We start from the raw sequence: 24,553 nt of genomic DNA, 5'->3' as shown, positions 1-24,553 counted from the left end.
TGATTTTTTATCAGTTAATATGCATTTAATGTAATAAAATTATGTTGCATCCTAGAACATGATTATATTTATTTGAGTGAATGTTAAGTATAACAGAAGAAAAATGATTTGATCATGCTGAGTTTATTTATTCCAGTAGAATTAAACATTAACTGAAAACTTTGGACGAGGGGCTGGAGTAGACGGAAAAAGATGGAGACTGGCAACTTCAGAAGTACTGCATGGATAGATGAATCTGATTGAATCTACACACATCACAGCAAACCCAAACTTAAAATATTTTCTAGTGCATTGTTATATAACATATTTGTTATATCTAATTACTACTCAGCATTTTTCTCTATACATAAGTGTCTTGTGACCGATAAGAGCTTGTTTGACTTCATTGCAGTAAATATTCACATTCAACTGGGATTTATCCGTAATGCAGATATGCTTCCAGTTAAGACATAAGAAATGGTCAGGCTATATTGATGTCTAACATGAATAAGGAAGGAAGCAGTGTCTAGTAGGAATAATAAAAGTTATTGTATGAACTGTTTGTCATAAACTGAACAGTGTCATATGACTGCAGCCCAAAAATCAAAGCTCTCAGACCTGCATCACACATCATTACAGTAGGCCACAACAGTGACACATCAGTACATCAGTACCCATAATGCCCATCTTGACAATACAGAAGTTTACATGTGGGTAACAGATGAATCAGTTTTGCTCATTGTTTACACCTGAGATACTGAGTGTCAGGTTTACTAATTGGAGGATGCTGCAAAGTAACAGTTGAGAATGGGGATCCCATCGCATTATAAAGGAGGTTTAACTTGGGAAGATAAAGAGGAGGACATTTAGATTGAATTTATGCACTTATGGCTCTTCATGAGTTGTTGAGTTGTATGCTATTTTATTTTGCCCTTCCCCTGCTGTAAAATTTGAAAGCTATAAAGAATTTCTATATGCATTTTGATGTTCTTTTATTATTTTCTGATCTTATGTCTGTGAAATAAACATAATTCATTAGCATGTACTTTTATTTACGCTGAAGATTTCTTTTTATCCACTAGGTGGTAGTACAAGGCTACATAATGAATGCTTTGATATCCCCTCCCCCAACACACACACACACACACACACACACACACACACACACACACACACACACACACACACACACACACACACACATACACACACACATATATCCTCAAGAGAACTTATATAGTTAAATATATATATATATATATATATATATATATATATATATATATATATATATATATATATATATATATATATATATATAATTTTTTTTTTCCCTTCACCTTTCACACTTTTTCTAGCTCCTCTCTCAGCCCTTGGTATTTCTCAAGCATTTCATCTTCCTTGGTTGTGATATTGCTATCACTTGAGATGCTATCACTATGGCCAAATTCTGCTGTTTCCCCATCACTACACTATCCGGTTGGTTAGCCAATATCATTTTGTAATTCTGTATCTAGAAGTCCCTTAGGATCTTAGCTCGGCCATTCTCCACCACCGTGGTATATTTGACCTCAAAACTTCCAGCCAGTACTCAGCAGAGATGTTTCTGTGTACTATGCCAGCCACTTGGATATAGTGTTCCATGTGCCCTCTGCCTGCTATTATCATGAATCTCACTGTTATTTGATGGACTCTCTCAGGGGCATCTTTGCTCAGCCTGCATCTGTGGTACTGCCTGGTGTGGTAAATCACAGCCTATATCTTGTATTCAGAGCTTGCTCCTGTGCTGCCATGATTAGTGCCTCCATGCTGTCATTCAATGCAGCCTTTTCCAGCCATTGGAAGGATTTCTCCATATCAACCACTTCCACTATTTTCCGGTGGTACATACCTCGCAAGGGTTTTTCTTCGCATAATTGTTCCTTTCCTCCTCATTCCCATTCTCCTTGAGATTGATGTCATCCATGTAAAGGAAGTGGCTGACTCTATTCTATACCCAATATCCGTCGTCACTCTTGGTGATGATTTCAGTGAGGGGGTTCAGGCAGCAGCAGGGAAGAACAGAGGTTGGCCTCTAGGGTTTTCTTCCACAGCCCCTTTGAGTTCTTGATAAAGGCTTTTAGAGGCCTGTTGGTGTTGTACTGCTTCATGCATTACAGGATCCATGTGGGGGCACTGAATCATATGCTATTTGTAGTCAGCCCAGTTGCTACGTATGTTATCTATATTTTCACGTCGTCGGTGCTGTTAGTAAATGCTTTCTTCCTTGGGCATCTTAGTCTCTTCAGCAGGTAAAACTTTTCTACATTTTGTTCATTTTCTGGTTCCATGATAAGATTCTAAAAGTTTTCAGTTTATTTTCTGGTGGCTAACGTTAATATAACATGACTAGGTAAAACTATGCGGTATTAATACGTACTAGTTAACTAACAGGATCAGTTAATTTAAGGAACTTAACCTAGAACACGTTTTCACCGTCGTGTGTGAAACACAACTTGGCCATACTTTAAGAAGCCATCCTTTTTAGGTTTGATTTGGTTTACTGCATACGATTTAAAAGTAGGGGTATAGAGAGAAGTCTGGTATTAAGTTATGTAATTTAGCGAATTAAACGAGGAAATCCGATAGCAGCTTTCAAGTTTGGCATGGTAGCTAGTTAGCTAGCTACATCAGCTTTAATTTATTAGAACATTTAGCTATTAACCCCTATTTAGTTAGCTGACCTAACTGAGCGACGATAAGCTTAGAAGATCAGTCGCAAAAGTCTGATTCAACGAATTAATACAAGCAAATGAATAAAATATTTATGTCAAGTTGATAAAGTAAAGTCGTGACCGATATAAACACGTGAACTACACTTTTAATGTTGACCCGAAGAATGATAACAAATGATACGGATGCAGCCTCCACGTTAAAGACTGTCAGGTTTGTTGCCAACTCAGCGCGTCTTTTCAGGTTCAAACAAATAATAGGTTTTGATTTTTCCATTTTTTTCTTTTTGATCATTATTGTAAACCAGCGGCTTAAAGTCGAGTCAGAAATGAAATGGCAAATTCGGCAAACAACTACTTGATAACTTCCCTATATGAAAACAGCTAACTAGTTAGCTAGCTAAGCTGTATCAGAATGAATAAAACTGTCCTTGCTACGTACATGAACAAGGTGTCGCCGGCTAATTACAAACTGCCACAATATATAACCCGCTTGAACAGCTCCAAAGACGTTTCAAGACAAGCTGTAAACTTTGTTTTAAAATATTTGAGAGATTACATTTTCAGCGTGGTTCATTAAACATGTACCATGTAGTAAAACATGTGCCTATGTGTTAAATAAGCACTGATTTGAGTGAATAACATCCTGTTATTTCCCTAATAATGTATACTTGAAAACATTATTAGCATGGTAGTATGTGTTTGTTTTGTATGTGTTTTAGACTTGCTAATATATGTATTATCTTCTTGTTTGTTTCTCCTGACTGTTGCTTTTTTTCCTGTCCTACAGGTTTGACACACAGGGCAGAAGATGAATTATAACTAACACTGCAGAGGTCTGCTTTCGTCCGACTGGACCCCACCGACTGTTTCTCCTTCCCTTGTTTTTTTACTTCTGCTTTTTCTCCCGCACCTTTCTTTCTACTGGTGATCAAATATCCGGAGTCCCTACTTATAGTGAGATCATGAAGAAAGAAGGGGATGCAAGCTCAATCAGCTCCATGCGCCTGAAACAAGAGATCTCTCTGTTGCATGGTGTCTGCCTCATCGTGGGCAATATGATTGGCTCAGGAATTTTTATATCCCCAAAGGGTGTTCTGCGCCATACGGGGTCATATGGCTTGTCACTAGTGGTATGGGCTTTTGGTGGCATCTTTTCTGTCTTTGGTGCTCTGTGTTACGCTGAACTCGGCACAACAATCCGCAAGTCGGGTGCCAGCTATGCCTACATCCTGGAGTCCTTTGGAGGCTTCCTGGCTTTTATTCGTCTGTGGACGTCACTGTTGATTGTGGAGCCAGCTTCCCAAGCTGTCATTGCTCTCACCTTCTCCATCTACCTTGTCCAGCCATTCTATGACACCTGTGAGGCTCCATACAAGGCAGTGCGTCTCATCGCCGCTCTCATTATTGGTGAGTTATCTGTTATCAGAAACATGCATGTTTTCTGTCACTTGGTTGATAGACCAGGTCTGTTACTTGCTTGAACTAACTTTACAGTGTTAATAGGCGTACAGTATAGGTCATAGTCAACTGTCAAGACACAATGTTTCTTTGTGCTACTTGGGTGGTGTGAAACCTTTCATAAATCAGTGCAGTTCTGGGAATATCCTAGTATGTTGTTATATTTAGTCACAGTGGCAAAAGGGCTTTCTAATGGCATTCCGGTAATGGCATTCTGGTAATTAATTGTAAATGTAGAAATGCAAGGTGATGGACTGTGTTTATGTGTAATGTTAGAGATGGCATGATACCAATCTTTTCTTCTTTACCAATTTGATACAAATCTTACATTTAAATTTTTCTCTCTCTTTTTCCATTTTTTCATGCAGTGTGAATATATTAAAGCCATAGAATAAGTACATTAATGAATTTGGAGAAGGAGAGAGCTTTTCTTGTTTCATTATTCTTTCTCCTCTCCATCTTTGTATATAAGCTTTCTTCTTTCCCTGAGCCTGAACCTTTACTTCTTGGGCAAATTATAAATGTCATAATTTTTGTTTTTTAAATAACAGATTTATAAACAAATCACAGATGGTCGCAGTGTTACAATGCTATTTTGTCTTCTTTAAATACTCTCACCAGAAGGCAGATAACCTGTTCCCCACATTGGGTCCAGACTGGGTTATTAAAATGATAGAATTGGAGATTGTACATGTGAGTGCAAGAATATTTGCATTTGAGCATAGTAGTTTTGATGATTATTGTGAAGAAAACACTGCAGTTAAACTATACAGCACTGTAGAAACTGTGCTCTAAGTAGCCCAGCTGTTAATACACATGTTTTTTTTGGGTTTTTTTGCCAATATGTGGCATTAGACTAATGCTATCTCTAGTGTGTGTGCGCGTGTGTTCACGCGTGCACGTGTAGATTTGTCCACTGCACATCCATCCTATCTTCTCTGTCCTATCAAAAGGTCTGAAATTTGTACCTTCAAGGCTTGAAGTCCATTATTAACACTAAATATTTGTTCCAGCATTTAAGATTACATGCTTATTTTAATTTAAAAAAAAATGGCCAGGATACATTATACACACATCACTACTCATTTACCTGATGCTTTTATCCAAAGCAACTTACAATTATGACTGAGTACAATTTGAGCAATTGAGGGTTAAGGGCCTTGCTGAGGGGCAACTTGGCAGTGGCAGGGCTTGAACTGGCAATCTTCTGATTACTAGTCAAGTACCTTAACCACTGAGTTACCACTGCCCGAGAGGAGATAGTATGGTTACTAAAATGGTTACTAAAATGGGTACTAAGGGTACTAAGCAAACCTCTTTGTTGGATTTTTTAGAGACATTTTTGAGCAATATACTGCATCTGTACTCTTAGAATTTCTGAGATACATTGATGACTTTTTTATATTGCTCTGTGCACATTTGAAGAGCTCCAACTGTTCATTTCTTCTTTCTCAAAGTTCTTCCCAGCTCTGGAATATATATTGAATATAACACATTCTAGCATTAGGATAACCTGTTTGGATGTATCATTAAAGATGGGAATTTTTTGGTTAGGTTCCACGGTTTATTATATACCTTTCCTATTTGCAGTACAATTCTTCACATTACAAGGCTCTCAAAATCTCCATCCATTACACACAGCCACTAAAACTTTCACTGCATTTGCGGTGAGAATGAAGACTTCCTCTGGAGAAGTATGGAAATGTGTGAATATTTTCAGAATTGTGGATTTCCTATGGAAGTCATATATGACTCCTTTGCTTGTGTTTTCCCTGTTCAGAGAATGGATGCACTGACCTATAAACAATCTGCAAGACTACAAGAATTCCTTTGGTGCTGACTTGTCATCCTACAAATAAAACAGTGGCTAATATTATACTTAAACACTTCAGAATTCTCCAGTATGATGCAGAGACAACATCCCCTTTTAAGGATCCTTGATAGATCATCACATCAGAGACATGCTTGTCAAGAGTTAGATAAATGACCATTCAGATAATAATTGGTACTGTAGCTTCCAACTGCTCTAGATGTGCTACATGTAAGTTTATTAACCTCTAAAATACCTGGCACAAAAAGGATCAATTTTCATCAACCATTCCTCCTCATGCATTACTGCAGGAGTTGTCTACCATATTACTTGCAAGAGATATAATCAGTTTTACTCTGCGAAAACGAGAAGAAAGCTTGCTGATAGGTTTGTTGAACAACTTCAGACCATCGGAATTAAGGATTTCCAATTAAGTTTCCAATGGGAAGCCAGAAGCTATTTTAATACCAATGGACATGGCATTAAATACATATCTGTTTGCATTGGCAGTTATTGCTATGGCAGCAATTAAAATAGGAAATGCAAAGGAAAAGAACTGATCTGTGCTCCTGGAACTTTAGAACCCCATGGAATGAAAGTTATGGTTTAAACATCTAATTTGTCTGATATACACTGCTTCCTCCTCCTACAAATTCAGAAACACATTGCTTACATAGCTGATTACCTCTGTCTGAAATATCCTGTTTCTATGGAAACCTTGTGTACTTCATTACAATTTTGAACATCTCTACATCTCTTACTTCAGTACACTATGATTACTCACCTGGAATCATATATACACAGTTGAGAAATGTGGAAATGTAGCAGTTTCATCATTCAGACTTTTTTACTGTGTTGTGAATTTGATATAACTGCCATTTGCCGATCAATCTACACTTAATCACCAAAATTGAAGAAGGAGGCCTCACTCACACTTAATGTTCCAAGGTGTTCAGGTGGGTTGAGGTGAGTGCTCTGTGCAGGCCACTGGCAAACCTTCTACATGAGTCTTGACAAACCATGTCTGTTTGGACCTCACTTTGTGCTCAGTAGCACAGTTATGCTGGAACCTGAAGGGTTAAAAAAATAATTTTTATATATATATATATATATATATATATATATATATATATATATATATATATATATAAACAAAAAATTTTAACCCTTCAGGTTCCAGCATAACTGTGCTACTGAGAATACAAAGACAAATTATATATATATATATATAATGTGTATATATATGTATATGTATGTATATGTATATGTATGTATATGTATATGTATGTATATGTATATGTATATGTATGTATGTCTTTGTATTCTGTAATACTTACAGAATTAATGGGAACTAAGAGGCCTAGCCCATACCCTTAAAAGCATAACATTATCCCTTTCAGCAGATCATTATACCTGTCCTATCATTAGATGATTATCATTATCCTTTCTGCATCAAACTTAGCACTATACATTTATGTAGGTAGCATTCTCCTGGCATCTGCCAGAATCATCCATCAGAACCATCCTTTTTTTGTTGTTGTTGATAAAAGCAAGAGTTGCATCAGCTATCATCTGGGTTAACAAGGTCCATATCAAATCCTGGGGGACCAGGGCAATCTGATGAAGAGTGTTCTACTGGAACAAATAAGACACTCATGGAGTGGAGAATGGAAGACCTCTGGAATGCTACTACACAAGCAACCCCAGTGTGAAAGGGTATATGCAGAGTGTATATGCCTCTATTTAAGATAAGAAAGGAGCTGATCCTGGAATGTGGTGTAAATTGTTGGCCTAATGATAGTGCTGCAGCATTTCACAATTAACCTCATATGTGAACCTCTTTGTATGTGCATTGTTGTACCTCACAACTCATATTAATTATCCCAAGTTGAAAGTGAAATTTGATAGCTAATAGGAGCTTCTTGAATGTGAATCAATAATATAACCCTCAAGCATTAACCTCTTAGACACACATATAAAATCAAATGTTAGGGAGAATGTGATGACTATGCACAAAAAAAAGCCTGTTTACATTTGAGATCTGATATTTATTTGTACAGTTTATTTTAAGGTTTCTGGCTAAAGTTCACTTTTGTGACTAGCAGCTACTACTGAAGCAGTATCTCTGGAGTTCTGCACAGTTAAATACAATCATTCTGCAGTTGTAGCGACAACAACATTGAACTAATAACACCTGCGGCCTGTCCAATTTGATATTTATTTAAAGTCCTTGTTTGTGATACATATTTAGTAAAAAATCTACAGTGAATCCATGAATACATTAGTTTGTTGGTATGTTTTAAGTACATGAAAGTCATTGAAAAATGCCCCTTTTTAAAAGTAGTGGTAAGCATAAAACATTGTCTCCAGGATGGATCTGAATCATTTGAATGTTTTTTTTATTTTTTTTTTCCCCTCTTGAAATTGTTCAAAAAATGACTGACAGATTACTTTGAAAATCAGATGACCTGCTTATCAAGATATTATGTGTTCTTTATTTTGTTTACACCTGGTCTCATAGATATTAAATATTCCCCCCTTTCTCTAGCTCTGTTAACATTTGTGAACAGTATGAAAGTAAAGTTGGGGGCCATCCTGCAGGTCATCTCCACTGTGGCAAAAGTCCTGGCTCTCATTGTCATCATCATTGCTGGGATTGTCATACTGGCCAAAGGTACATTTTGTTTTACACTGTGTATCATGTTGTCTTTTCTCTGTCACTCAATAAATTAAGGAAGAGTCTTTAAGCCTAGTTTAACATCCTGGTAGACATGTGTTTGTTATTGTGTTGTTGTTGTTGTTGTTTTCTTAATTGAGGAACTACTCTGTTAATGGCAGAAAAGTTATGAACAATTACATCATGGTAGGGTAGTGGATGGTGGTAGGCTAATTAAGAAAATGATCATCTTATGTTAAATCAGATACTAGGATGGATAGCACTTTCTGTAGATGGATGAAGTAACCACTGTTACTACTTTTGTATGCTGTTGCAGGTAAGACAATGAACTTTGAGAACTCCTTTCATAAGTCTAAGCTGAACACAGGGGACATGGCTTTGGCCCTGTATGCTGCCCTCTATTCCTACTCTGGCTGGGACACCCTCAACTTCATCACTGAGGAGATCAAGGACCCAGAGAGGTGGGAAAATAGAGCCATCTTAAATAAGTAATCCTGAAACTGCCTCAAACATTTTTGAAAAAGGAAGAAAAACATTTGGCCCTTTTTGTTCAGTTTTTCAATAACAAATTATAGAGTTGATATTTCATGGTAGTATATTATACCTCCACTATAACTTACTTTTTGGTTTGCCATTTTTATTTCTCCAGGAACTTGCCACTGTCTATAGCAATCTCCATGCCCATTGTTACAGTGATCTACCTTCTGACCAACGTTGCCTATTACACAGTCATGGATATGGACACTGTTCTCAGTAGTGATGCTGTGGCTGTGGTGAGTTGCACTTTTGTGAATAACAAACATTTATACTACTCATTAACATTTCTGAGTGTGCTGGCATAGGATAAGGCCTACTGTACAATTGTGAAAATTGGAACAGCCTTTCTTTTAAATGCCTTAATGTTTCTCATACTTTGGTGAATGTGCTCTCTTGCCATTTTGTGCTCTCTCTCTCTCTCTCTCTCTCTCTCTCTCTCTCTCTCTCTCTCTCTCTCTCTCTCTCTCTGTCTCTCTCTCTCTCTGTCTCTGTCTCTGTCTCTCTCTGTCTCTCTCTCTCAAAACTCCTCAGTTCTAACAAGTCATGATCCAGGTCATAATTGCCAACAATTGTTCATTGTATTTCAGACTTTACTGTTTTTATCTGATGTTCCACTTATCCAGTTAAGCAGTGGAAGCTTCAGGCAGTGTTGCATCTTTAGAGGCCCTGCTCTGTTGCCCACAACATGACCTGTTGCCTGGTAATGAACTTGGTGCATGTCACAGATTCCAGGAATCACTCTCATCCCAGCACTACCACACTTACCTCTTCCCACCGATGTCTCCGATCTGGTTTGCCAGAGTACTAATTCAACACACCTGATGACTATTCTCTCCCTTTCTATCCTCCTATTTAAGCTCCCTTATTTCACACACTCTTTGTAAAGTATTGCCATTCTCATGTTGCATACCTAGCCTTCCATGTGCGTGTTTGTCTTCCTGGTTGCCGAATCCTGCCTGCATTACAGACCTTGTCTCCAGCCTGACCCCTGGATGCCTTCCAGACTCTGCCTCGCATTTTCAACCTCAGGCCAACCTGACCAAGATTACCAATCTAACTTCTCCTATTTGACTTGGAACCCTCAAAACCCTACAAGCCATACAATTCCTACATGTCCAGCAAACTAAATAAAACCTCTAACCATTGGATCCTCTCTCTCTCTCATGTGTGCATGTGCCTTCGTTACAGAATCCTCCTCTAACCATGGATTCAGCAAAGGTTCAAGCCAGACATTCCCAACAAGAAGCCACTATCACCTAGCTACGTGGAACAAAGTTCAAAGACTCTCTCAGATGGCTCCTACCTCGCCTGTGTGTTTCCCTCGCCATCCCCTGCTGCTCCTCATTGTATTCCTGTAGCCATTCCAGAGATGTATTGTGGCTCACCAGACTGTTGCAAGAACTTCCTCAGTTTTTTAGATACTGGATTAGCTGCACAGCTAGGAATCACTGCACTTACCTTAGACCCCCCCCCCCCCTTGTGTTAATTCACTTAATGGCCAACCTATTGGTGAAGGTGTTATTAGGCATCAAACTGTTCCAGTCACATTTAAAGTTGGCTTATTTCGTAGTGATTTGATTCAATCCATGCTTCTACTCATGTCCTGTGATTCCATTATACTAGGCTTTCTCTGGTTATCGATCCATGACCCTGGTATTTCTTGGTCCACTGCTGAACTGCTGTCATGGAGTAAGCACCGTCCTTGCCAGTTCTCTCCACTACTATAGAAAGCCTTTAGTCCCCAAATTCTCAGATGTGTTCAGTAAAGTTAAAGCCACTGAACTTCCACCCCATCAACCTTGGGACTGTGCAGTGGAACTCCTTTCTAGGGCTCCCTTACCATGGAAGTGAATGTGACATATTTATACCCTCGTCCCCTCATTTCTCTAACTTATGAATGTCTGCTGGGAGCCAGTCTTCACTAAATTGGACCTACATAGCGCTTGCAATCTCATTCGCATACATGAGGGTGATGAGTGGAAGACTTCATAACATTACGGAGACACTATGGATACCTTGTCATGCCTTATGGTCTGTACAATAGACCCTGTTTTCCAGGCATTTTTGGACGAAATCTTTCTGGACATTGTAGGCAAGTTCCTGATTGTTTATCGTGAGGATCTCTTTATATTCTCAGTCAGATGAAGAACATGTGGAACACGTTGCAGCCTTCCAGACACGTCTTAGTATCACCTGTACACCAAAGCAGAGAATTGTGAATTTCACTGTGAATCTGTCACTTTTCTTGTTTTCACCATCGAGCCATGTAGCATCTCTGTGGAGCCGGATAAAGTATCTGCCGTCTTGAATTGGACTAAACCCTCCACTATCAAGAAACTACAGATTCTTGGGTTTTGCCAACTTTTATAGAAGGTTCATACAGGGGTTAGGTACCATCTCTGCTCCCCTTACTGATCTTCACAAAAACCATGGCAGTGGGAGGCTTCAGTGGACTACAGCTGCTAATCAGGCTTTCCAAAAATTGAAAGAAGCCTTCTCTGCCCTTTATCATAGAGGTAGACACATCAGAAGTGGGGATAGGAGCTGTTTTGTCCCAAAGACAAGGCACTCCACATTTGTACCCTTGCAAATTCTACTCAAGGAAACTACAACCTGCCGAGAGAAATTATATGTAGGAAACCAGGAGCTTCTCATCATCAAACTAGCCCTGGAACAGTGGACACACTTGTTGGAGGGAGCTGAGTATCCTTCTTGGTTTATAAGGACCACAAAAACCTGGAATACCTCAAGTCAAATCAGCAACTCAACACAAGGCAAACCAGGTAGGCTTTGTTCTTCTCCCAGTTTCCTTTCACAGTCTTATAGACCAGATTCTAAGAATCAGAAGGCTGATGCTTTATCCCGCATTTACAATACGGGAGATACTAACCAAGATTCAGAATCTATCCTACCTAACAGCTGCTTCCTAGCCCCTATATGGTGAGGTTTTCAAACAGACCTAGAGTAGGGTCTCAAAGACGACCCTAGCCCGACCCTTGCCCCCCAGGTAAACAGCATGTGCTCACCTCTCTTAAACGAACACTTCTGGAATGTGCAAGAGTTCGCCAATCATTGCCAAGTCCCCACACTGCGACTTCAACCCGGTCAGAGGGTCTGGGTCGCCACTCTTAATATGAGGCTCGGACTACCCAGCGGGACACTCGGCCCTTTATTGGGCCGATCAAGATGCACCAACAGATCAACCCTGTGTCATACAAGCTTCAAATTTCCCCAAGGTGCCAGATGAACCCCAACTTTCATGTATCTCTGTTGAAACCGCAGCCACAGCCCCTGTCAACCTTCAGCCACAGTTGAGATCAATGGTGAACCAGCCTATGCTGTCCGAAAGCTATTGAATACCTATAGATGGGGGGGGGGGGGCCTTCTCATTTCTTGGGCATCAGAAGCCACCCGTCAGGTGGGGGGTTCTGTCATGAATCCAGGAACCACCCTCATCCCAGCATTGCCATGCCTCCCTCTTCCCATCGACGTCTCCCAGTACTAATTCGACACACCTGATGAATATTCTCTTCCTTACTACCCTTCTGTTTAAGCTCCTCTCCCTCGCACACTCTTTGCAAAGAATTGCCATTCTCATGTTGCACACCAAGCTTTCCTGGTTGCCAAATCCTGCCTGTGTTACAGACCTTGTCTCCTGCCTGACCCCTGGACAGCTTCCAGACCTCACCAAGATTACCAGTCTAACTTCTCCTACCTGACCTAGAATGCTCAAAGTCCCACAGCCTCTCCCTACAATTACTATCTGTCCAGCAAACTAAACAAAACCTCTAGAAGTTGGATCCTCTCCCTCTTGTGTGCGCCTTCGTTACAGCGCATGACTTTGTGTACAAGTATAGAATGCAACTAAGGATATCCTTAACAATTAACTGTTTATTAAAATTTCATTTTCTAGGAAGATTTTTAGCTTTACAAGAAAACCTTTGTTTACAAGACTAAAGCATTATTATTTTTCCCTTCCATTGCCTTACAGTGAGTGTCTTTCTTATTGAGATGACATTTACTGCCTTGGTCATCATCTGCTTGGTTCTCAGCTTTACTGTATTCACCCTCGGTGCACACACACACACACACACCCCTCCCTCTGGCCGTGTGTGTGTGTGTGTTCAGTAGGACTGCCTCACTCACTCCTGAAATTTACACTATAGTTCCCCTGCATTGTTTCTTATTACTGAATGCAGCATAAACTTAATGATAACCGTATGACTATTCTTGCGAATTTCATTTGTAAATACCTGTTCTTCTAGTGATATAACTAACATGTACTAGGCACTATGTGAGCAGATAGAAACTACTATGTACCAGTACTACAAGTCTGTCTTTACTCGAGCTCTGTTTTAAACCCATTGAAATTTAATCTGATTATGTTTACAAGATGGTTATTCTTTCTACCAAAAATATCTATGGCCAGTTAGTGAATGTTGGCTTATTCTCCAGTGTCACGCCTGCCAGCTGGACTTCTTGTTGCACTACACTTCACACTATACTCCTGTAGATATTTCTGGTTATGAACTCATTTGCCTGTTTTTGGAATTGTACCTGCCTATGCCCTTTTTGGTTTGTTTGCTTATTGCTTGCTGTCTAAATTATACCCTTGCCTGTGTTCCCACCATGCCGTTGGATTGTCCGACTGTCTCATTAAACTCTAAATAGCTGCATTCAACGCTGTCTCTTTCCGACAGACCTGACCTCCAGTTTCTTTTTCAAAATATCAAGTCTACTCTAAAATTCAGCAGGCGAATGGAAAACAGCTGTGTTTTTGTCTGTTTATGGTATGAATATAGTGTTCATAAAGTTTTAACTTTGTGAATTTAAAGGCTTTTTTTTAGTTTCATTACTATTTCTTCTCTCCATCTGTTTATCAGGTTTCTGCTGTTCTTTCTCCTTTCCCCAACCCTAAATTTCTTTTACTTCACAGTCAAACTGGGAATGTCATCTTCTTCATCTTTTTTTTAAAGAACTGTTGCTCACGGATGTAGCAGTGAACAGTGTTGAAACACTATTTTGTCTCATTTAAATGCTCTCACGAGAAGGTGAGATTCCTCACACTAGGTTATTAAAATTATAGCAATGGAAATCGCACATCTGTAAGTCTATGGATATTTGCATTTTAACATGATAGTTTTTAATCGTTAATGGGAAGAGCGCACTACAGTTAAACTCTCGTTAAAAATTTCCTCAGCAATATACATCCAGTATCTTTGCCGATAACGGCACTGATCCAAAATCACGTATTGGAATTCAGTCATCTCTACGTAATGTTTGTAATACAAAATTCTTGTTAACAAGGTTAACTCAGGCTTCTTGTTGACTGACTTACCTGCACTAATTCCTTTCTTAATGCCTCTCTGAAAGTCTGTGTGAGCAGTATGTGTTCTGTTTGCAGACATTTGCCGATAATGTTCTTGGCTACGCACGCTGGTTGATCCCCATTTCTGTTGCCATCTCTTGCTATGGAGGCATCAACTCATCCATCATTGCTGCCTCCAGGTCAGTAACTGCAGGGTTTGTACCTAGAACAAGTGTATAGCAGGGCTTGATCAGCTAGAAACCTGAGTGACTGCAGTACCCTTAGCAAATCTGAGCCAGAGCCACTATACTTTGGAACAGCAAGTGATCCAGAATAGAATGATTGCAATAACCCTCTTTAATACCTCAGTGAACAAATGCTGGTTTTTTTAGGTTTTTTTTAGCTGAATAGGTTGGCTAGAAAAATCAAGGTTATAGTGATACCATTTTGAACTACTTAAATCACAAGCTACTGACTTTACCAAAAACATTAAACAGCATTTAAACTGTTGAGCAGCAAGAATTGTTCTTTCCCCAAGGTTGTTCTTTGTAGGTTCTCGGGAGGGCCATTTACCAAATGTCCTATCCATGATTCATGTTAAGCGCTATACACCTATCCCTGCTCTGCTATTCAATGTAAGTGAAGACTAGTCAAACCTGCTATTATCAAACACATGTTTTTATGTCACCCTTTCCGAAGCAGAAACTTCATTTTTGAACAAGAAACTGTGTGTGTTCCCTAGGGTGCCATGGCCTTGTTTTACCTGTTTGTGAGAGATGTGTTCCAGCTCATTAATTATTTCAGTTTTAATTACTGGCTGTTCATTGGCCTCTCCATAGCCAGTCAGCTCTACCTGCGCATAAAGGCTCCAGAGATGCACCGTCCTGTCAAGGTAAATCCTTGCTCTTTCACTAGGCTCCTCTGTGTACTCATTAGACTCTTTATTGACTTTTATTGATTTATTTTGTGTGTGTGTGTGTGTGTGTGTGTGTGTGTGTGTGTGTGTCTGTGTCTGTGTAGCTGAGTCTGTTCTATCCCATAGTGTTCTGTGTTTGCAGTGTGTTTCTGGTGGTGGTGCCGCTCTACAGTGACACAATAAACTCTCTAGTGGGGATTGCGGTTGCTCTTTCCGGAGCTCCAGTCTACTACATCTGTGTGCACCTGCCCTCTACCTCCAGACCTGCCTTTTTGGGACAAATGCTCAGTGAGTAGCTGTAGTGAAATTACTTCATACATAGTGGTCGACTGATATTTGTTTTTTGGGGGATTTCGACATTGGCCAGTAAAGACACAAACACTGTCCCCATTAGGACTCATGACATTAGTGCTATCTGTGTATCATTCAGTGGGTGGAGTAGGATTGCTACTATCTTTGCATTTACCTGTCATAAATGGTGAGAACTAGAATTAATTTTCTGGTTTCCATACTTAATTTATGCTATAGTAAAATTTTACATGAGGGTGTCTAGTAAATACAAGGTTTGAATTTTAATACATCCCTTAAGCAGTTCACAAATGCAATATTAGCTCTTTATCTTACCTTAGGTAAATTATTGATGTTTTTATAAAACATTAAACAGCTTACATTAAAACTTGTAAACAGGACATGGCCAGACGTAGCACATTCTTTAACAAAGGAAAATCAGATTCTTTACGATCTGTTGAAGATAAATAAGCTATTATATCAATCTAAGTTATATATAAATAAGTGGTATATAAATAAGCTTGTTTTTGATGCGTAAAGGTGATTGCCTAAACAAAGAACATGTAATGAATTCTTTATGTTGTGTTGTAGGTAACCAGCCTTGTTTCCTCAGCTATTGTTGCTCAGCTTCTGTTGCTACTAAACATCGTAGAGTGTAAATGTAGTTATTGGAATTTGTAAATATAAATATTTATTTATTTATTTGCAACTCTCGAGTTCAAAAGGAATTCCTGTACTAATGGTTGATTTGCAAGTGAATTTGTTTTTGTTTTCTCTTCATTTCCAGTACTTCTGTACTCAGGCATTCGCTGTTCTCTCGAGAATGTGACTCGAGCTTAACAAGCTCATCAAGCTTGTTTTGGTTTTTTACACTTGCTACCCTGTACATTCTGTTACACTGAACAACTGTAAAGAAAGAGGGCTCTGATGAGACAGTAGTTATATGAGCTCCACTTGATGCAGTCCCACACCTAAAACCCAATAGCTACTATGAAATAGTATAATATTTACAAATATAACAAGTAAAATGTTAACCATATCTGGTTTGCTTTACTGTTAAGTGGAAAGGTAGAAAGGTGGTGCTAGGTGGAATATTTCATACTTTATTATACTTTCTTACATGACAATGTCAGAAGTAGTTCATTGTGTAAACACACTTCTACCTAAAAACTGTTATCTCCATCGGCCCTAATGTTGTTGTTGTTGTTGTTAACACCAATAATAATTAGTTAAATGTATAGTGTCTTTCACATATCCAAGGTTGATGTACAAAACAAATATAAAAGCTTTATACCAAAAAAAAAAAAAAAAGGCTTAAGTAGGAGATTTAAAGTGTTGAGAAAAGTTTTAAGCTGGGCTGTGAAGGAGGCAAGAGAAGCACAGAGTCAAAGAGGTAGAGATGAAGAGTTCCAAAGCTTGGGGCCTATGACACTATAGGATATGCCCTGAGCAGTGACTAGCTAGGTGTTCAGTGCTAGATGACCTTAGTATACGAGAAGGGAGCAGGGCTGAAGAAGCTTGTCTAAGTAAGATGGAGCTAATCCATAAGCTGTCCTTGAAAAACGCATATTGGCCATCCAGTAATAACACATTATAGCCTTGTAGGCTTTTGCCATGACTTTGTCATGCTGATTCTTAGTTTTAATGGTTACTATTTAGTGAGAGAACAACTAAATAAAAGATATATAGATGTATGATAGATAACATCACACTGATCAGCATATCTGCATCTGTGCAGTGTCCAAATCCTTTTATGTCATATTGGTATAAACATCACTGGCAAACTTGTTACACTGTTACCTACTCCAAAAGTCAGATCTGTGCTGACTTATCCAGTGTCTTTCCTGCCACTTTCTTTATTGTTTAACATTTTTGTTAAATGTAAAGTTAGCTATCACTACTATTTTAACTCTTTGGGAAAATCCTCTTTTGATTTACTTAATTAAATAGACTAATTAATTATAAATCTTTCTGTTCACTTAAATGCTAATCCATGTTTGCTACTAACACTGCTGCCATTTATTGATTTCTCCTAAAGGGGCATTTAACCCCCATTTTTGTTCCTTTTTTTTTTTTTTTTAGCTGCAAATATTTATATTTATGGATTACTGGTATATTTCTTGTAAATATAAGTGACTTGTTCAGGAAAAATATTGGTGAAAGCTCTTTTGCTGGACAGACCTTGGTTTGGAATCCTCAAGTTTAAAAATTTTGTATCCCAGTATCTGCAGTCACATTTCAATTTTTGAAGATGTAGGGGGGTCTTTGGTCTTCTTTGTTCTTTGGTCTTTGGTCTTGCATACATACGGTGCTAAATCTTCCAAATGGTGATGGCCCCATTCGCAATATAGTTATAACTCTTAGAGACTCTACAGCTAGCTAGCATGAAACTAATCCCATGACCATAACATGCAGACACTGACAGATATTTGGGTTAACCTTAAAAACCATGTAATCAGAGTGTGACCTACAGAAGAAGAAAAGATAGCAGCCCATACTGTGGCTTAGCTAAATTCAATGAATGCATTCAGTGACCAGCTTTGACTTATAGGCTACCTGGCTGGCTAGCTAACAATCTAAGTAAATGATCCTCCTTCTATGTGGATAATTGATTAAAGAATTTATTGGGCTTACAAAAGTTTAACACCTGATGCTGTCTCTGTGCTATGTTTGTAGGATTGATTGTGTACTACCTACCATAAACCTGTCATGTAGTGGTGAGAGCATATAGTGCAAGTTCTCTCTGAGCACTAGCATCTTGCTGCAGCCTAAGAATCATGGCAGTAGCCGAAATAAGAATCTTGCTGGCTGTCTAGCTAAGCGATCTTCCATGCATTTTATCATTGGATTGCAATGCTTGTTTACAAAACAATGGGATATCTGGTTGAGTGCCTCTTGAACAAGTTGAGTGCCACTGTAACAACTAACAGCATGTCTAGATGCAGGAACACTTGTATGAACTATAAGGTTACTGTGTTGGCTGCTACCTACATGGACTAATCAAAGGGTTGTAAATGACAAGAGTTTCATGTAAAATAATAGGCACTAGTGAGTAACTTCACCATTCTTTTTTTTCTTTGTTTCAGATGTGGTCTCATTGTATACACAGAAGCTGTGTCTCTGCTGTGTGGCAGACCCTGGCCTTGACCTCGACAACCCACCTGAAACTGACAAAACTGATTGACCATAAACTGGTTAAAAGTCTGCCTGTTCCACAGCTAATTCAAGGGCAGTTTTAACTGAGCCTGTGTTCCTTTGTATTTTTAGAACATTTTCAAAAAATAAAAGTTTACTGATGCCCAGACTTGCTAGACACCATCCACCTCTGCTTTTTACAGAGGCTGTATAACCAGGGATCTTTGTAACTGGTTTTACTTTGATTTAGCCCATTAGAAAATAGTTTGTGGCCATTATTCTTCTGAAACGTACATGGCAGATAAAGTGCACCAGCTAACATTCAGTGTTTCTTCCATGTAAAGATGTAAACTTGTGCAGAGATAAGGCTTAAGGTACCACAAAAACAAATTGATAAATATATTAGCGCTAGTCTTTTGGAGGCAAATTAGCCGTAGACTAAACAACGAAAGTAGTGTTTCTCCAATGCAGCTTTCTTTTAAAGGTATATACTTCTGTATCCAGCCAACTGTAGCCCGCGGGAATCCAGTATCTTCACAGCAATAAGGTCGAACGGGTTCTAATGAAGACGATAGGCGAATATGTTTACTTAAAAGCAGACATGGAGTATAGCCAGAGTCCAAACAGTTCATTCCGTCATGCTGGGTTATTACTGCAAAGACAGGAGAGGTTCACACAGCTTCGGTCTGGGGCATGACTATGGAGGGCATGCCGCTGCTATTTTACGGAAGGTTGGCTAACAAAGTAACTTGTTCGCCAATTTGGTAAGATTTGAATTGTACCGGAGCGATTTCATTTTTTACATCCGTGCTAGAGTATATATATTTTTAGCGAATCGCTTTTTATACACTAAGAAACTACTCTTCTGAGAAATCTAGCTAGATTTCAAAAACTGCTTTCAGACAAATGTTGAGGCCCACTGAGTACTGTAAAGGTTAAGGAAAGTAGCAAATGGCATATTTGTTTTTGCATTTCAAGAAATGTTCTATTTAAACATGTATTCTCTTTTGTATATTTACTACTGCGCTTCAATAAAGCAATTTTATTTTTGATCTGATTCCTCGATTAATCAGTGGAGTGACCGATAGAATACTCGATTACTAAAACAATATTACTGCAGCCGTAAAAGTCAGATCAGTGAGCCAGTAGGTACAATGATAAAAATGTCATGCAAACTGTCGGTTACAAGTTATGATGTTCTTTGTAGTAAAGTATTGTTTTTTATACTGCTTAATGTCAGGATCAAAACGAATTGCCACATTAATCTTTCATACATCACGTCATACTTTCCCCTCTCCTCAGAACTGTCCAAAGCCTTAGACCATGGTCAGTTTTTGTCCTAGAGATCTACCTACTGCAGGGTTTAGTTGCAACCCAGCCATTTTATCGTATGAACATCTGGATAGCAAAGCTAGGTGTGTTTAGCTTTCCAGTAATGGACTTGTGCAACCTAAATTAAGTTTTCAGCCGGGCCCTCAGGACCCCTCAGCCACTCTGCATTTCATTCCTAGCGCAACTGAACAAGAGTGTCATTTCGGTGGCCATGGGGACTGGGTTGTGAATCTCTGACCAAACCCATTATTATTTATTTAAGAAAAACAATTAACAATATATTTGGATTCAATTGTAGGTTGGCAAGTCTGACTGAGCTAATTAATGTGACTCAGAAATATCCTTGCAACTAGAACAGAACAAAAGAGATGCTTAGAGAAAGGGACTTGAATAACTACTTTGCCTTTGTCCAAACTCAGATTTTGGAAAATTTTATGTTTCCTTGTTCTATTTCATTGTTGGAGATTTTATGGCTTTTTAAATAAAATATTAGCTACCACATTGTTTTCTGTCCTGATGGCAACAGAATTACATATAATAAGACCTTGTTCAAAATGCTTTAATAGTAGTTTGAGAAGAGGATAAGAAGTCATAAAGTAGAATTCATCCTTCATCCTATTCTTCAGCATGGAACTTTACTTTCTTAGGCCTCCGCTTCATTTTGCATTCTTTAAGAAAAAGAGATTTTGTGAAATGGAAAATTCAATCTGTGATTCTTATCCACATTTGCTTTTGCTAAATGTCATGACCAACATCACACAGCTGTTAACTTGTGTGTTTATATGAAGGTCATATTGTGTTGTTTTTCATCTTGTACATACGTTTGTAACTCAGTCTAACTTTTGCGCTTTACGTGTGTGCATGTAGTGGCGTCTAATGTAACTAACTGTTTAGGGTGTTGAAAAGATGGGTCTATCTCAGTATCATTCCTCATGGAATATAATGATGGTGTATCCTAAAAAACAATCACATATTCCCATTGTTTGGTCTGTTTTATCATGTGCTGGTTGTTTATGTTACTGTTTTTTGATGTGAACTTTTACATTTTCTATGGATTCCACTGATGCAACTTATTTGACTAAGTTGTATTTTTTTCTTCTGCGGAATTGAATGTACCAAATGATAGACATATTGGAAGAAAGGTTACATGGGTTATCTTTTGTGAATGTAGTAAATGGATAAGTCCTCTAGAGGCCACTATACTCTTCACAATCAAGTCAACACTGTTTAGTTAGAGGTAGATTGTAAACATATCTATCTGGTTTATAATTGTTATGAATTTACAGTTGGCACTTCAGTACATGGGAGATTAAATGCCCTACTTTTTTCAGGCATGTTGTCTCTACTGTTTATTACAGAACAATCCACTTGGTTTGTGTATGGGTATTGTCTACTACCTTCCTGAAACTTAATCTGTTAGCTCATCAACAGAAGCTGTTATCTGACCTGTTCTGAGAGGTACAGGAACATTAGTAACATTAAGGCCATTTTTAGTATTTGAATGAACTCCATTCTGGAATGCATTCATCTGGAGTATTCCAAATGGCAATGTGTATGAGTCTGTCTGTGTGAATGTGTTCCCTGGCTTGTTTCCAGCGCTCTCCTTCCAGGTGACTCAGGGAGTCTCATTTCAGTGTGTGTGTCCATGTTCCTGTTCTCAGATTCTGGCAGTGAATAGGTGCAACTATATGGGCTGAGGCAGCTTTGGCACTACCTGAAGTATACTGAACTGTGGGGGAGTGGGGCGTTGGATTCCCCTGACTCATGCATAAAATATAGAGATGAGGTATCACAAACAGTGCAGAGGAGACGAGAGACACAGACACAGCCAATATCACAACAAAAAGAGCTGGATCGGACACTCAGCCGAGGACCTCCAGGACCCACAAGGGGTCCAGCTCTCACCTTGGAGATGAGCTCACATCTAGGGGAAAAAAGGACGTGTTTGGGGTGACGTTACTAGATGAGTTACAGTGGGCACACCTTGGCACAAGGCCATGGAACTGCCTCGACGGCTACACTGGATCCGCCACCAGCCCTGGAAGACCCGGGCCCATCACAGGCAGTTCAACAGTGAGTGTAATGTCTATGAGAAGAGCTGAATATTAAGCCTTGAGATTTTTCTCCATTTGCATTCCATTCATTCCTCTATTCTTTGTATAATGAAGAGAAGAAGGAGGTTGATGGTCATCTAGAGTGGGGCCCTTCTTCTCCACTAGTCCTGCTGTGACAGGGACTCATTTCTGTGACGGTGGCCTTTTTATGACTTTCAATGGGAGATCACTTGAATAGCTGATATAGCACAATTATGCAACATTACCATTGTTTGAGTGTTTATACTTTATACGTAGAGCACATCTTTGTATAAAATGTCTATTTCAGCTACCTGTCATGTTTTAAGGATTATTTTCTTCAAAAACGCACTATATTATTTTTATTGTGTACATGGCATATATTCAATGATCAGAGTGAAGTGGTTCAGAGTAGGGTAGTGGTGATTTACTTACACTTTATGTCCTTTTCTATGGGGCAGTAAACTGCACAAGTGTCTGAGATCAGGTGGTGTTCACACTCCAACTCATACTGGGTGCTGATTGGCTCTCAGACAGCTTTTCTGATTGGTGATTTGATGAGACTGATGATGGGATAATGGCATGTATTCCACACTTCTTTACATCTCACAGTCATAGAACCTCTTGGCAAATCTAAGGCCAATCCAAGTCAGTGCAAGAAGTTATACCATCAGCAAAAGCAATGTGATATTCATCTGGACTACACTGTTATATCCTGTTGTGAAAGAAGTGTTCTCTATGCCCCAGTGCTTTTCCTGTTGCACAAGTTACACAAGCAGAAACAAGGCCATGGAGTGTACAGTTTACAACAGGATAAAGTGCTAGACCAACTCCCTTAATGACTTTGCTGAGTTTCATAATGATGGCAGTTATCAGTTTTGCAGAGGTGATACAGTGAAAGTTTAATTGGAACATATGTGCTATATTGGGCCGAATCCAATTTAACAGGCTAGATTACTTCTGTTCTCTGTTCACTTTTTGAGTCTACTGATCAGTTCCTGCATCAGGCCAGGTGTAGTCCCCCAAGCTACTTTAAACAAGATTACAAGATGTGTGTTGGCAGGAACCCTGGAATTAGCTCCCAAGTTTTCATTTCTTTCTTCACTGTATTAAAACAGTCCTAAACATGATGGTAAGTCTTAAGTACTGATGGTCTGACAGAAGTAAGGCCAGCTGTAGCAGGCCAGTATTATGTCAGCAGAAGTCTACCCAGATGAAGCTGACATGCAGAAGCTCTTGTTTTGAGATCCTGAATCCAGGCTCACCGGTAGTCAGCAGTGAAAAAAGGCTTGATGATGTACTTATGCATATGTGGGTGAGAGAAAGCTAATCTGTTGGCCAGGGTAAACGTGGCACCAGAGCATGACTTGGTACCAGATATGTGAGCCCTAAAGCAAAAGAGCTCTTTCAGGTGTTTCTCATTCCTTCAGCACATGTTTTATGTATATGTAAAGTGGGCAAAGGTTGATCTTTTGAAACTATTTTGTCTCACAGGATGGTGAGTATGTAAGAGACTTGAGCTTCTTGTACAGGTTTTTGCTGAGCCTATAATGTGTGCTGTTTTTGTACTGTATATTGTAGGGCAGAGTTCACCGTACAGCATGTGCCTGTCTAAACATATCTTGCACCCTTTGAATAGTGGCTGATCCATTACAAAACTGTTGTACACACACACAAAGTATTTATGCTTCTTTTTCACCTTAATTGTGAGATCTGTGTGTGGACTGTGACCCAAGATAATATGAATTAAATTCCACACCTCCTGTATTAAAATAAATGATTTGGAATACCAGTAATACCAGCATTACACACGCACACACACAGCCCCCATCTGAAATGGCCATGAGTGCTTAGGAGGCTTATTTAATTTCAAAGCCATCTTTCATCTCAGTGGCAAGCGGATCAGGGTCATCTCCCACTCAGGTGTACTGGAGATAGAGTGTTTTTTTAACCAGGCAGACAAAAAGCATGGACATGCTGGGGCTTAGGCCTTATCCCCCCTACATACAGGAAGCTTTCAGGAGATGGAGGGCGTGTAGAGCCCAGAGCTCCCCCACCTCTACTGGGGTCTGCTGATCAGCTGCTCTGCTTCTTAATAGGCACCCTCACACAGGGCGTCGTTTGCCATTGACGAAAAGAGCAGGGGGTGAAGACATGATTATGAAAGAGGTTTTCCAGACCTCAGCTGTTAGTGTGACTCAGAGACTCGTGCCCAAACATAAGTTGAGAGTGGCTTTGCTCTGTGGTGTCAGGAAAAGTGCTGAGGCTTAAGCTTTGATCTTCACTTGGCTCCCAAGTGCAGGCTGAGAGATAAAGGTGCAGTGCTG

The 24,553-nt window shown here is 39.2% G+C and overlaps 1 protein-coding gene across 1 annotated transcript; it reads left to right on the top strand.

Annotated features, from left to right (window-relative positions):
* The first annotated feature begins 2,040 nt into the window (after nucleotides 1-2,040).
* si:dkeyp-120h9.1 (uncharacterized protein LOC566469 homolog) lies at nucleotides 2,041-19,874 on the top strand. Its single transcript, XM_027006397.2, has 10 exons — nucleotides 2,041-2,270; nucleotides 3,481-4,100; nucleotides 8,510-8,635; nucleotides 8,955-9,099; nucleotides 9,288-9,411; nucleotides 14,580-14,683; nucleotides 15,022-15,118; nucleotides 15,226-15,375; nucleotides 15,504-15,687; nucleotides 18,774-19,874. The coding sequence occupies exons 2-10, from the start codon at nucleotides 3,656-3,658 to the stop codon at nucleotides 18,869-18,871; spliced, it is 1,473 nt and encodes a 490-aa protein (XP_026862198.2). The 5' UTR covers nucleotides 2,041-2,270; nucleotides 3,481-3,655; the 3' UTR covers nucleotides 18,872-19,874.
* Nucleotides 19,875-24,553: the final 4,679 nt, after the last annotated feature.

The sequence above is a fragment of the Electrophorus electricus genome, chromosome 8 (assembly GCF_013358815.1).
Source record: "Electrophorus electricus isolate fEleEle1 chromosome 8, fEleEle1.pri, whole genome shotgun sequence".
Lineage (NCBI taxonomy): Eukaryota > Metazoa > Chordata > Actinopteri > Gymnotiformes > Gymnotidae > Electrophorus > Electrophorus electricus.
Note: the sequence above shows the minus strand (reverse complement) of the source record. Positions and strands in the feature narration are given on the sequence as shown.

Bases quoted from the DNA above. Each gene is read 5' to 3' on its own strand.
- si:dkeyp-120h9.1 (XM_027006397.2), top strand. From the start codon at position 3,656: ATGAAGAAAGAAGGGGATGCAAGCTCAATCAGCTCCATGCGCCTGAAA. The intron at 4,101-8,509 runs GTGAGTTATCTG...CCCTTTCTCTAG, and splicing joins CATCGCCGCTCTCATTATTG to CTCTGTTAACATTTGTGAAC. The intron at 15,688-18,773 runs GTGAGTAGCTGT...TCTTTGTTTCAG, and splicing joins CTTTTTGGGACAAATGCTCA to ATGTGGTCTCATTGTATACA.